Source organism: Mustela nivalis (assembly GCF_964662115.1).
Source record: "Mustela nivalis genome assembly, chromosome: 14".
NCBI lineage: Eukaryota > Metazoa > Chordata > Mammalia > Carnivora > Mustelidae > Mustela > Mustela nivalis.
Window position 1 is genome coordinate 40,460,456 of NC_139033.1, and position 14,808 is coordinate 40,475,263.

The 14,808-nt window shown below is 35.0% G+C and overlaps 1 protein-coding gene across 3 annotated transcripts in view; it reads right to left on the reverse strand.

Annotated features, from left to right (window-relative positions):
* Positions 1 to 14,808, reverse strand: part of DCC (DCC netrin 1 receptor) — a 1,135,716-nt gene that overhangs the window by 101,217 nt on the left and 1,019,691 nt on the right. For 2 of the 3 annotated variants that reach the window (XM_082699428.1, XM_082699426.1), the window contains exons 19-21: positions 13,949 to 14,056; positions 7,012 to 7,206; positions 2,057 to 2,089 (exon numbers count right to left, since the gene is read on the reverse strand). In XM_082699428.1, the coding sequence (XP_082555554.1) occupies positions 2,057 to 2,089; positions 7,012 to 7,206; positions 13,949 to 14,056 (336 nt within the window). The remainder of the gene's footprint in view (positions 1 to 2,056; positions 2,090 to 7,011; positions 7,207 to 13,948; positions 14,057 to 14,808) is intronic. The other variant, XM_082699427.1, reaches the window with a different exon arrangement.

The window sequence follows — 14,808 nt, forward strand, 5'->3', positions numbered from 1 at the left end:
TTATCTGTTGTCAGTTCCTCTCTATTTTATAAGTGATTTGATTTTGATGTAAAATTTAGAACCTATCAGTTTGAACAACTGTATCCCAGCTGTGATTGAATAAGGCACCAAGTAGTATAATAAGTGAAAGAATCTTTTAAGCAGTATTAGATGAAGAAAAAGGACAACTGCCCAAATAATATTAATAGACTCAAGACACTGGCAGTAATTCTTGGGAATTCCTTTTTCCCCTGATAACAGATCTGATTTCACTATTGATAAGAAAATCTGAGGAAAATCCATGGAGAGTGTGTGAACAGAGGGACTGGGGAATAATTTACTCCTTTTTTCTTTTATAAAAGGACCAATTTACAAAATATACATTTGGTAGCTTAAAATCATATTAAAAAAAAAAAACAGCTAACTGAAAAATAGCAACAAAATCCATTTGTTCAGAAACCTGGGCATGTCATTGTTTGAGTGGCCAGTAATATAGCATTTCATCTGGTTCACTGACTTAAAACATTTTTTGGTATGTTCTCTCTTTCTCTATGTATTTCTCTAAATATAATTTCAAAAATTAGGAATTATCTGCCTGTGGAAGTTTTAAACTCATTTAAGTTAAGAAGGCTATGCAAAGTTGTTGTAATCACTTTAATGAATGAAATAGTAACACCACTTCTGCTAGTTAATTATTCCAGCTTTGGATCTAGCCAGCACTAATATTTAATTTACCAAAGTAAATACAGGCTAACTGATCAGTATTCATCATAAATAGTTGACAAATATTACCATTTAGTAGATATTGATCTTACAAAAATATTTTAAGTAGAAATAAGCAGGAAGTAGGTTGAGGTGATTAATGGAAATGTGAACTCTGGGTAGATATTTCTGTGTATTGTTCATTTTTATTACTTCCATGTGTGAAGTCCCAGCCATGTTCTCTGAAGCAAGGGTATGACAGAAGGACCCAGGGAAAAACCTGAACACAGAATAATTAAATAAAATGCTACTCGTGTAGACAATCTTCTGTTAGTGAGCCTTAATATCCAGCTGCTTAATATTTAAAAATTAAAAAGTATTCATGTTGAAAAGAATGGCTCCCTCCAACTTACAAGATGGTACCTTCTAAGACACGATACCTTCTAAGAAACAAGCAGTTTCTGCTGACAGACTGTCCAAAGCAGGAGACACACGACACAAACTGTAGATGCTGGGCCAACAAATATGGACAAAATCTGGACATCACCAACTACACCACGAGTTGCAAATACGTCCCAACTCCCCCTTCTTAAAGAATATAACGAGCCGAAAAATACCACTCATAAGCTATTCTTTTTCTCCTCTAGAATGCTACCAATTACCTTTAATGTAAAAATAATTTTCCATCTGCAAATCATGATAATAGCAAATTCTTATCTACCTGTGAATTGATGGATAACTCTTATTTGTCACCACTTTCCTTTGTGTAAAGCCATGCATATTTCTCTACGTGAATCAGCTTTTAGCAAAAGAATGGAAGGAGAATAAAATGCTCTGAATCAAACCAGCATCTGATTCACTGAGTGAAAGCTTTCTGGCTTCAAAATGAACAATAGCAACGCCCTAAAAAAGTTGTCCTAACTTTGTTTTTATTTATTAAAAGAAGCTCACTGTAGAGAAAAAGCACACTTGATTTATGGTTTTTCTCTGTGGAGCTACAGAACTTTAATCCATAGCTCATGAAAGGGTGTAAGAGCAGCCTGAAAATTATGCTGAGCTTAATTATACTTAATGTGAATTATTCAGAAGTGCAGACAGAGACTAAAAATTTATTTCATACAAAGAAGCTTGACATTTTAATTGGTCCTTCAGAATAGAGACAAAACAATTTCCTCTCAAGAAAATTTACATCTTCCCCAACAGACCTGCAGCTTCAGCCAAACAGAACTTCATTAACAAGATTAATTATCACGCCAGCGAATGCTTCATCAGGTGTATGGCCCAGGTGAAAAAAGGAATACAAAATAATGACTGACATTTCTAACAGATAGAATTGATTCAAGGAGAGAAAAGATGACAGATTGAGCCGCCATACCTTGGTCATTAGCCATTTTGTCAGGGTGTTCTACTGTGGGGGAAAAAGAAATATTATTAGACATTGACACTTCCTAGCAAGGAAGCTGACACTTCAAATCGACAGTTTTCTTAGCAAGTTTTCATATCAAGGCTAAAGCCCTGTTGAAATCAAATTGATAAGGAGCCAAGGGTGATGTGATTATTTCTATTAAATAGTAGTCAGAGAAGAAAAATTGAAAATGGTTTCGCTATACATGTTCTTAAAAATATGTTATTTGTCTTATTCTTCTACACATCAACTCCAAAAAGATCATCGTGTAAGTTTAATTAAAAACACAATACATAAAAACTCATGTGATCACCAAGTAATTATCACCCATATATTTTAAATACGGTAAAGAGGCTATTTTCTTGTCTTCAGTTTTTCTTTTTTTCAACCAGAAAGCTTAACCAATTCTCACATAGATAGGGTAAAATAATAGAATATTGTAAATGAGTTTTAATCTAAATGGTTTAATAAATTTTTAGACCTTGTGAAGGAATTCTTACTTGTTCACAACTTCAGGTGCATTATGAATAATGTCCTTGAAGGTGACTTTTTTTAAATTTAAAAAATATCTTAAAAAAATTTTTTAAGTAGCTTCTTTTCTGTTAAACAAATATAACTGTATAGGAGGTAAATCTACAATATCTTTGCTTTTACAGAAGTTGTGATCGGATGTTTTGACCAATGTAGATCTTTGCCAGTCTCCATCACTTAGAATTATTTCCCCTATACATGAGTTTTCTTTGAGCTTCAAATCTTCTGGGTTTATTGAACTCAATTGCACTAAACTTGACATGTAGGCTACTACACTTGCTGTTGGCTTCTTTATATGTCTCAGTTAAAATCACACAGAGAACTGGCTATAACTTGAGAAATTTTTTCCCATGGGCAGCAACCTATAACCTAAGCACCCGGTTCTCTCATTCTGGGTGGCAGTCTCTTAGCAAGTCCATCATTACTGTTTGAAAGATAAAGCAAAGGTCTTAGAAGTAGTAGTCCTTCCTTTAATTGATGGGATACATATCATTGCCCAAAAGAATAGGCAGAAATGAAAATACTAAAAAAAATGATGTTGTTAATAAATACCCCTTTCAGATGAACAGGGTTTATGAACGTCACCTCATAGAAGGACAAATACTAAACTTAGTTACAAATTCCTATCACTTAGCATTTCTTTCATTTTAAAATAATATGTAAACATATTCTATGAGAAAGGGTAGACCAAGAAAGGTTATCTTAATAAGTAGTGGACTTTGAACTCTGAATGACTCTTTGGAAAACACTGAACATACAAGAGTGCTTATTATATTAAGATTCTACCAGTTTTAAATAAGTTTTATAAATGTTATTGTGGCTCCTCGAGATTTAGCAAACCTTTTTTTTTTTTTTTTTTTAAATTCACAGGCCGTCCAACCTAATTTTTCCTTAGTCTAATCATCACAACTTAATTTTTATCTTAATTTTCTCTCCTATCTCCCTTTAAAGACTAATGACTTCTCAAGATCTGTTTTATTACAGTATTAGGGGATTATTGATGAAAGGTGTTTTTGATAGGCAACTGTGTTATCTGTAGTTTATAGACAGGGATAGAGTTTTCACTGAAATCCTATCATAGTTTTTGAGAAAGGATACTATGTTGTAGGACGTGCCAAACCAGGTATCTGGTAAGAATGAGGAGGGCTTGTGGAGATCACATGTGACTGTGCAGTTCAGGAAGGGTAAAAGTTTGGCAGCCAGACCAGGACACACTTGAGAAACTACCCTAATTAGGATATCATATTTAGGTGAGATATGTTTGGAATGACATCCAAAAAAAAAAAAAAAAAAAAAAAGAGAGAGAGAGAGAGAGAAGAAAATCAATCTCGTCTCATTTTCATTCTTCATTTCTCCCTTCATCTGTAATCATATACACATCACTACAGTTTAAGAAAATTTTTATCAATTGACAAATAAATGTATATTATATGCAACAATGGCCTCCTCATTCTTACCTTCTGAATTTGTTTTACTGTTAGTAATCTGGACTGGCTAGAACTTGAGAAATTTTGAGTGTCTCAAGAAAGTTATCAACTAAAGACTATTTCCAACAGGGATAAAACATATCCTAAAAGTTAGTTTTTATTACAGACAAATAATTGCTTAAAAGTGTCATAATTCGGGTCTTGGCTTTTTATTTGCTTCTGCTATTTGTCAAGAAAATCACTTATTTTGTCAAAAATAATGTGAAGAGTAAAACTTTTCTGTATTCTGGTATGGAACTCTCAGTTCTACATCCTTGGATGGGAAAGATGTACCTTTCAGAATGTTGATTAAAGATGCCCAGAGAACAGACTATACTCTGGTGCTTTCCATTGCTGAAAACTCTGCTTTTTTGTGTGTAAGAGGTGACTCCATCCCACTACAGAATTCTACTTTGGTCTGTTTCAGCAGAAGCATCCTCTCTTCCTATTATTTTACAGGCCAACGTGGAGAAGCTCAGTTTACCCAAGAGAACAATCCACGTGAAAGGCAGAGATTGCCATGCCTCTTGTACGTCTCCCAAGGGCTTCATCGTGTATGGTTATCTTAATAGGGAATATTTGGGGATGGGAGATGTGTATTTGTAGAGTCCTGTGTGGTCAGAGAATCAAGTTCAAGATTCTTTTAATTAACAATCCAAAGAAACAATCAGATGTACCACACGCATGCATGTACACAAGGGTAATGTAATTTAATCCCTTTTTAATTGTAACTGTCCTTTTCATTAACCAATAAGTATGGACTGAGTTTCCTATATGTCTCATGCTTGTGACTAAAACCAAAGACAAACCTCTAGTCTCTAGAAGTAAAATGCTACTGTCTTTGCAAAAACTGCGTATGAAAGAATGAAGCTTGTAGACACCTGCCTGGGGCATGATTTGCAATGAAACACTTGCCTGTTACCCAGTAGACTACTGAGAGCTTTCTCAGCTTCAGGATAACATGTGAGCCTTTCTTGCTGTCAAACAAAGTTACATTCTGATGAACAGAGGCCTTATGTCTTAAAGCAGCTCTGGAAACTGCATGATGTGATGTGTTTAGTGTAGATTTGGTTCACTGTGGCTTCAAATCTCTTAAGAGTAGTTTATTTGCCTTAAAAATATTTGCTATTGTAACATGTAGGATGCATGCGTGTACAATGTCATTTGTTTATAAAGATGGGCAAGATCAGTATCTCTAAATAATTTAGAATTCAATCAAGACATCTGAAACTTGGTTTGCCATATGAGCAAGATTTGTTTTAAAATCTAATTGTCTATTATTTGAGCAAGATATACTGAGGATAAACAATACTAAACATTCAAGTCAGGATATTAGAAATAATGCTTGTGAATTATTGCAACATAACAAATTCCTGAGTTTGTTCTCAGTTCTGAACATCATTTCATAGATGAGTTTAGGGTACTTAAGGTAAATAGTACCAAATGAGATATGGGAGTTCATTAAATAATCTCCAGGATGGTTATCAGTGTGGGCCTGTGAATCCTGAGATAACTCATCACTCTGCTGCTTAATACATTTGGATGCCTTAAGTCATCTTAAACCCTCCCTGAGATCTCTAGTTGGCACACAATGTGAGCATGAAATTAATCTGGCACTCGTCTATAGATAAAGAGGAAGCATTTGTGAAATGGTATCTAGTTACATTTCATGCTCCCACAAAATGAATAACCAGTTTCCTTTCGATTGCTCATTTAGAGTGAAACCCGATTTAGACATGAAGTCCTGAAAACCCAGAGAAGATTAGCTCATTTCCTCCTGCCTCCCTCCCAACTTCTACTCTGTCGCTAAGAACTGTCACGAAGGCTTAGGCTGAATGCTTGTTTGTGTGTTCTTGGCAAACTTTCAGATTAGCTGTTACCAAGTCCAGCTTTGAATGGTTAGCTCCCCTCCCAGAATCCAAAAGTCCACTATTTATTAGGGTACCGTTCCTAGGGGAATTGAATGGCTATACAATTATTCTAAGACTCTTCTCTTAATATGTCAAGCACCTGGGTGAAAATGTCAACCATTTTCATGTTTCTAATTTTTCAGTTTGCTATGATCTATTATCAGCTTCTCAGCCAGATCTAACGATAGACAGAATGTGGTCACAGATCCTTTAAAACAACACATAACATGCCTAAGTATACATCTTTAAATATCAGCTATGAAACATTCAATTTTTTTTCAGTTGCCAAATAATAGAGACTCTTGAAACTATTTGTCTTCCAGAAAAATAATACTGTTCTAAAATAGTAAGGACTAACATGAAGATTATTTTGATGTAGTCACTGTTCTAGGGCCTCAGCATTTTTTTCTGTATGAACATCTAACTATGCTTGAATTGAGCAGCTATTTTTACTCTTGCAAGCATGGGGTGTTTTCTTCTCGTAATCATACTGTAAGACTCTTTATTCCCCCTTGTTGTTATCCTAGGTCCTTAAAATAAACACATTCATTTTGTTTGAGATTTTCTGTCTTGCTGTATCAAATTTTCTTTTTATATATAAGGACAATAGTTCCTCAAAGAAAATGTTGAAAGTTGGCAGTAGTATGACATTCACCTAATTCAATGCCTTTTAGTTTTTATTTCCTTACATAAAAAGACTAAAAAGTCTCAATATATTTCGAATAGAACCAATACACATGAAATCAATACAAAATTCCAAAAGGATTATAAATGGGGGGAAAAAAAAGTTAAGTTAAATATACCTGCCTTGTGTTGAAGGCAGAAAATGTGATAACACAATAGATTTTTCTCTGACACATTGGCTTTCAGCATGAAACAGTAAATTTTAATTTATTTTGAATGTCCATTGTCGTGTTGCCAACAGAGAAAGCAAAGATAGTAACTAATGCAGACACCGTATTTTACAACAATCCCACAGGAAAAGAAAGCTACTGCTGTAGTAGGAAATGATTCAAACCTTTCAGAGTCCGGAAGAGGATAGGATCAGAGAGAGGCCCCACTCCTTTTGCATTTCGTGCTTGAATTCGAAAGTAGTACATTGTGTCAAGGTTGAGATCCATGATTTGGTGAGTAAGCCGATCACCACTGATTGTTTCCATCACCCAGTCGTCAATTGGTATGTTCTTGTCCAAGGTGTAAAACAAGATGTAAGCTGCACAAATAGATGAATGCAACTGTATTTAGCGTGCTCACCACATGCTTGCTTCTGCTTCTAAACACGCATGTTTTCCTAAATATGATTTGCAGTGATTATTATACATTCACAATCTATAAACTACAGTATTCAGTGAATCAAGTAATAATTTTTTTTTGATATTGCAAAGATTAGACAAATCATTGTCTCATGTACAGAATCTGAAAATGGAACAGACCATTCAAAATAACAGTATCTGCCATCTTTAAAAAATATGGGTATTTCTGATGCCTATAAATCTTGTGCAGGATTCCTGACTGACAGAAACACTGAGATAAAAAAACATGTGTTGTTTTACACTGCTAAATTTGTGTTTATCCTGTTACACAGCAATAGATACTATAATAGGCTAACGGTGACCTTGGCAATCTGCACCCCAGGTGATTTCTGTGTTCAAGCAAGGTCAGGAATCATTGCATTAGTATATATGTGGAATCTGTAATATTTTTGGTATTTGTTGAGATGCTGCTGCTGCAACTATGAATGTCTTATGATGCAGAGAGCTCAGTAAAAGATAAAAAAAAAAAACAACATAAAGAATTCTGTAAAACTGAAAGGTTGTAGGACTCTCTGGTTAATATTAAAATTGGAATACTCTAACTCAAAAGAGATTGTGAAATATCACTGGACAAAGGAGTTGTTTATGACTCATTTATAACTCAGCCTCCATGATCAGCAGCAATAAAATCTAGTATTTTTTGAGTCAGAGCAGTCTTTCTTCTTGTCCCCCAAAAAACACATGTACTGAATAAAAGACCCTGGTATGATGATCTTTTTTTTTTTTTTAACTTTTATTATGTGCATGTCTTATCTCTTCAAAAGAATAAAAACATTCCTTTAGTTCAAGAGCCATATCTTATATTACCTTTTATTCTTCAGAGAAACCAATAAAATTGTCTTCACATAATAGGTATTGAAACTCACTTATTGAATGAAATCCTTTAGCCAGTAAGCACTGATGCTTTACATTTGTGACATTTAGTGCAATCGTAGAGTTTTCATGGGCTGTTGTAGGTTCCCAATGACACTGAAAGTTTGGAGAATTGTTCTCACCCCAGGTCAGCTGCATGTATTCTTGATTTTGTTGATTTGTCAAGTGGGAAGGAAATATTTAGCCCTCTTTGTGTTTTGGCTGGTTTTTTTTTTTTTTTCCCTTTGTAAAAAGTATTCAGTTACGCATTTAAAAATGATAGTTCTGGCATTCAAGTAAGTACGATCGAAGGTACAAGCATCAGGTTCTGACAATTTTAAACTGTATTTGAAGTGATTTCCTGGTATTTATGGCAAAACTGATCTTGTGTGTGTGTATATGTGCATGTGTAAACTTGAGAACTTAGATACAGAATAAAAATATACTACTACAACATTCAAAACCTTAAAGATTGGTCTTAGGGAAAGCATACAATTTTATCTGGGTATATGAGTTTGGTGTGTTTGGAAAATATTAAATCTGTTACTGAAGTCTTAACTGTAGAGATTTCCATAACCACAGAGTTTGGGACAAATTCATTGATTTGTCAGAACCTTTCTGTACCTATATGTCCATTTCCCCACATTCAGTTTTTTTTTCCTTCATCTTTTTCCTACTTCATGTTTGTCCTTACTCACCATAACTTGTCAAATAATGAGAACTACCTCCTCTCCTAGGCGATAAGGGCTGGGATTGTTAACTCCAGTGGACACTCTGGCATCAGAATTACATTTGTTTAAATATACATAAAATGTAACATCATACATATGTCCTTTTTGACTCCTTCTACAAAGAAGTTGTTGTAATTGTAAAAAGAAAGTGTCAAAAAGTGTTCAATTCCACCTCTTTCCTTTTTTTTCCCCCCATACTCCTTTCCACAGATCAGATTCTCTTCCATGGTTCAGCTGCTAAGTACCAGGAAGACCAAGATGATACCTACCAGCAAGGAGCTCAGCCCAGTGAGAACTCCTCATGTTTCAAAAATTGTTTCTGATAATCATATCTATAGATAAATGCATAATGAAGGACCTATTTCTTCCTTCCTAATAAAACATTATTAAAAAATAACAGGCTAGGGTTGCCTGGGTAGTTCAGTGGGTTAAGTCCTCTGCTTTGGGCTCAGGTCATGATCCCAGGGTCTCGGGATTGAGCCCTGCATTGGGCTCTCTGCTTGGCAGGAGGCCTGCCACCCCAACCCCCCGCCTGCCTCTCTGCCTACTCGTGATCTCTGTCTGTCAAATAAATAAATAAAATCTTAAAAAAAAAAATAACAGGCTATGGATTCAAGAAGACCTGACCTCAACTCATAGGTCTATCATTTCCTGGCTTTGTGACCTTGAGCACCTTGCTTAATCTAAGTAACTTTTTCTCATCTGAAAATAAGTTGCTCTCAGATAATGTATTTTTAGAAATTAATATATGTGGTATTCCTCTTATATTAACTTCTATATAGTGACTACTTAGTAAATGGTACATTTGTTCTTTTTTTCTTTTTCTCCTTCCTCCCTGCCTTCTTTCTTAATTAATAATCATATAATAAATAAATAAATTATATATAATACACACATAAATATATGATATAGACATATATAATTAATAATTATAATAAATATTAATTAATTAATAATTAAGAAAATATTATATTTGGAACACCTGGAATTTTTATTTCAAGTTAATAATAGATTTAATAGCAACTCAATGATTATTCTACTCAACAAATATTTATTAACTACCTACTAAGTGTCAATGGTGATCCTGAAGAGAATGAACAAAATCTGAAACCTGTTTCTATAGAATTTTCAGCCCTGTATTATGAGCATTTACATTTTCCTTTCCTGATTATATGGGAAGGGGACAAGGAAAGAAGTCAAGATGGCTAAATTTCTAACTTTTGCAACTAGGTAAACATGAAAAATTTTTATATGGTGGGAGTAAGACTATTTAGACACATGTGATGGCAGTGAGTGCCCAGCTTGGTCTGCCATCTTGGATCATCATAACCTATTATGGAATATAATAGAGCATTATTTGGTTGGTTATGGTGGGGGACAGACAAAGAAAACTCCACAAACAAACAAACAAAAAAACAAAAAGAGTGGAAAAAAGAGGAAGAACGGAGAGAAAGAGAGATTGGGGAATAGAAGGAGGTGTTAATAAGATAGGCAAGTGGAAATGTATAAAATATGGTAGGATATGTGTATTTAGAATTCCTTGGACGGACATATAGATTTTAGACATAAGTTTGTGTTCACTGAAGCCCTGGCTATACTATCCACACTTTTTCAGAGAAAGTAACAAAGGAACTAAAAAGATCTCCTTAAGAAACAGGTGGAAGAAATGTCTGCTAATAAGGCTGAGAAGCTGTAGCCTGAAATAGAGCAGAAGAGTGGGTAGGTGATCTTAAAAATGTCAAGATGCAAGAGAATTTCAAGAAAGGGGAACTGGACTAGGGTATCACATGACACCCAAAAAGATAACATAATCTTATCCATTGGATAGTATTGATAAGGAAGCAATTTCTGAAGGCCTAACTCTTCCAACTGTGTTGGTCTCGGATCATAAATAATGTTGGACGCTGCATTTATTTAGATCAATGTTTCAAAACCTTAGCTCTACATTAAAATCACTTAGGGAGCTTTTAAAATATAGCATGCTCAACCCTTCCTCAGATAAATTAAATTGTAAATCAGTTAAGAGTCATTGATTTGGACTAGTAGAATACTAATAAGCTGGAGAAAAACATGGAGTAATAGGAAGAGTCTGAACATGAGTTTAAATCCTAGCTCTGCTACTTCTTGGTTATTTGACTTTGGGAAAGGTATTTACCCTAGAACTCTTCATTTCAACAAGAAATAACAGGAAGATAGGCTCACTTAACAATACCAAAGCCCTTATCAGGATGCCAAGCATATAATGAACACTTAATTCCTTCTGAACCTTCTTTCCTGAAAATGTCAGTCCAAATTCCTAAACTGCCAATTTACAATCAAGGACTTTAGAAACTGGCATTATCTAGATCTCTTTCTTCTTTTTGTTCAATTTTTTTGAAGTATATGTATTTACAAATTGATGATCCAGATTCTATGCAGAGTACGTTAAGAAAGCCTTACCCTAGAATGGATTTCAAGTAGGGATAATGATAGTTCATTAGTTTCAGTTCTCACTGGACATCAGAGACTTTTCTCAGCACTTCATTATCATATTCAACAAAAGAGGTTCTATTACTATCCTTATTTTATAAATGAGAAGGTGAACTTGGGAAAGTCAGCTTACCCAGGCATCTCTCTCAGGAGCTTGAGTTCTTAACCACCCTGCTTCATAGCTGTGTATACGCAGAGATGTGGTTAAACAAAGAAATCTAACAGTAGCATGTGAGCACCCTCTTCCACAGAGGCACATGCTCTGACACACTGGAAAAGCACCCCCGTTTCCTTTGCATCTTTGTAACTTTAATGAGAAACTGAGTATAGTAAATCTGGGCCCTCTGCTAAATGGTATTTTGAATATTTCATCATCTTGTTTTCTGGAAGTAATCTGACTAAAAGAATCAAAATATATATGGAAGAGAAGTTGTCTTAAGGGTTCTTGGTGTTTATTCCCAGTTGAGTTGAGTCAAAATATCTCAACTTGATAACAATTTAGTTTTAATAAATGAACTAGACTCTTAAGGTAGAAAGTATTGCCTCCCATATTTTTACTTGACCATTGTGAGAAGGGACACTGAATAAACACTCAAAATATATGGAGGAGGTTTTGTTTTGTTTTTTTTAAATTCATTTGACACAGAGAGAGATCACAAGTAGGCACAGAGGCAGACGGGGTGGGGGGAAGCAGGCTCCCTGCTGAGCAGAGAGCCCGATGTGGGGCTCCATCCCAGGACCCTGAGATCATGACTTGAGCTGAAGGCAGAGGCTTAACCCTCTGAGCCACCCAGGCACCCCTGGAGGAGGTTTCTTATACATCCACTGTGATTTTGCCACACAGGATTTTACTGCTTAGACTCATTTGCATTTCTTAATATGGGACAGACTTCAATTTTTTTCCCTCAAAAAGCAAAACTAGCTTCTTCCAGATTTGAAAACACATTCTATTGTTTACACTGACTATTAGATAAGATTTATTTAAATATGAGAGGAGAATTTGGATGGTATATGGCTTATTTTATCCTTTACCAAAAATACATTTTTTCCATCAGAACTCATTTTTATTTAGACAACCTCTGTTCTGTTTTTTTCTTCTTAAACTTATTATCTATTGATTTACCATATGCTTATAAATTACTGTTTATAGCATAATAAAAAGTCCTCATGTAAACAAATCAAAATCTACAAAAGTACTGAAATAGAACCAATGAAAATAAATCATAACATTGAGGGCAAAAAGTAAAATAAAATTGAAATCATCGAGCCTCAGTTTTAAAAAGTCTGGCAGAGTGACAACTAAGCATATACAGTTTTGGGGAGATTTAATATCTCTCTTCATTATTTTTTTTAAAGATTTTATTTATTTATTTGACAGAGAAATCATAAGTAGGCAGAGAAGCAGGCAGAGAGAGAGGAGGGAGCAGGCTCCCCGCTGAGAAGAGAGCCCAATATGGGGCTTGATTCCAGGACCCTGGGATCATGACCTGAGCTGAAGGCAGAGGCTTTAACCCACTGAGCCACCCAGGTGCCCCATCCCTCTTCTTTTTCCATATTTGTTAGCTCAAATGAAATTTCTGTTTGGTATTGCATTCAGAACGATTTCCTAGAGAAAACAAGTCTTCAGCTTAAATTTAAATTACATTTGGAATTTTCACATTATCTTTTCATTTTGGAAAATTCTGAAAGTAACTCATAAAGTAAGTGGGTCATCTGAACTATAATTTCCATGCTTATCTCTGTTATCAGAGAATGACTGAATTACTTTGTTAATTTATAATAGTGCTATCCACTTCTTGTATGCAAGAAAAGAAGAAAAAGGAGTGACTCTTACATGTGCCTAACCCAATGGTTCAAGTTAATTAGACTATAATGTGCACATTTTTACTTATACAATATTTTTCATAATAATTATATGCTATGGAGACATCTATTAAAAGCCTAAAGTGATCATTTAAATGCAAAATTCTTGATAGAGCTCCATTATATTTTTCATACTAAATTAACATTACAGGCTTCTAATGGACGCTTTAATTAGGCATTGATGTTATCAGCAATATTTGGCAAAATAAAATCTGTCACTGCGAAATATTCATTAAGTTCAATTTCTGTCAGTCAATATTAAGTATTTTATGAACCTTATGATTTAAGTAAGAAGCTAAAAGCTAAGTGAGAGACTAAAAACCCTTAGACAAACGTCCTTTGTCTGTGCCATTCAAAAATACACGGTCATTAGGTGTCTTTTGTATTTTATAATTGCCAAACAACTGGCTTCTTTTTAGTCACTTATGCTCAGAGACATTACATTAGAAGGTTGTCCTAATGCTCCACAAGATGAAAAACAAAAGATTGAAGTATACATCACTCAGGAACCAGCTCAAACAAAATGAGTATGCGTGTGTATTTGCAGGCACCATTTGAAGAAATTCCATGGTTAGCGGGGAGGCAAAAGAGACAACCACAAAGGATCAGGAAGTCCACTGAGATGCTGGGCCAGAAAACTCATACACAAAAGACATGAGCCATGCACATGAGGTGAGCAATTTTAGGCTAAGCAGAGCAATGCTGGAAAGAAAGCAGAGATGCTTACCAGTAATTTTCCCATTGGCTTCCAAGGGAGGCTGCCAACTCACGATCACAGTGCGAGGCTTCCCTTCTCGAGTAATGACTGTCAAATCCTTGGGAGCAGAGGTCGGGGCTGCGAGATGAAACAGAGACAAGGCCTTGTCACTGGATGTGAAAGAAAGCAGACATTTATGGGACTTCTAATCATGATGTTGACATTCAGAATCCATCATGCAGTGTACCATGCTGATCTTACCATTCATGATTTATTTCAAGTATTTTAATTAAACAAGCAACCAAACAAATATATAGAAATAAAAGTTTTTCCATGAAAGTTGAGTGACTTCCAAAGGTATAAATAGAGAGAGGAGAGCATATATGTATGAATGCGGGGGGAGAAAAGTATAATGGATATTTCTAAGCGAGGACCGCACTAAACGTGTACAAATCATTATAAAAACAAAGAAATGTACACATACTTCGTGAGATTGATGGCTACATGTCTCCCAGAGACACAGTCCTGCTACAACTGTAGGATTTCAAAACAAAAACGTCACCTAATTCTATATTTTCTTAAAAGCAAGAAGAAGGAAAAAAAAGGAATGAATGTAAATGCAGGTTAAGACATCGTGCTTAGATAAACATTCTAGGTATCTCTTAGCAAGAAGGCAAAGGAATATTTGAAAATAGAGAAGGTATGGAATCTGTGAAGGTCTTAATATCAGCCTGGCATTGAAAAGAAGGCACGAGACCTTGGCGGGGGGGAGGAGGGGGAGCTTAGAGCTTCTTTTCCCACATGTTGTTGAAATGGGCCAGAATTTATCATTCCAAGATAAGCCTCTTTGGCATAAGGGTTATTTTAGGCTGATTATTTTTAAGAAACAG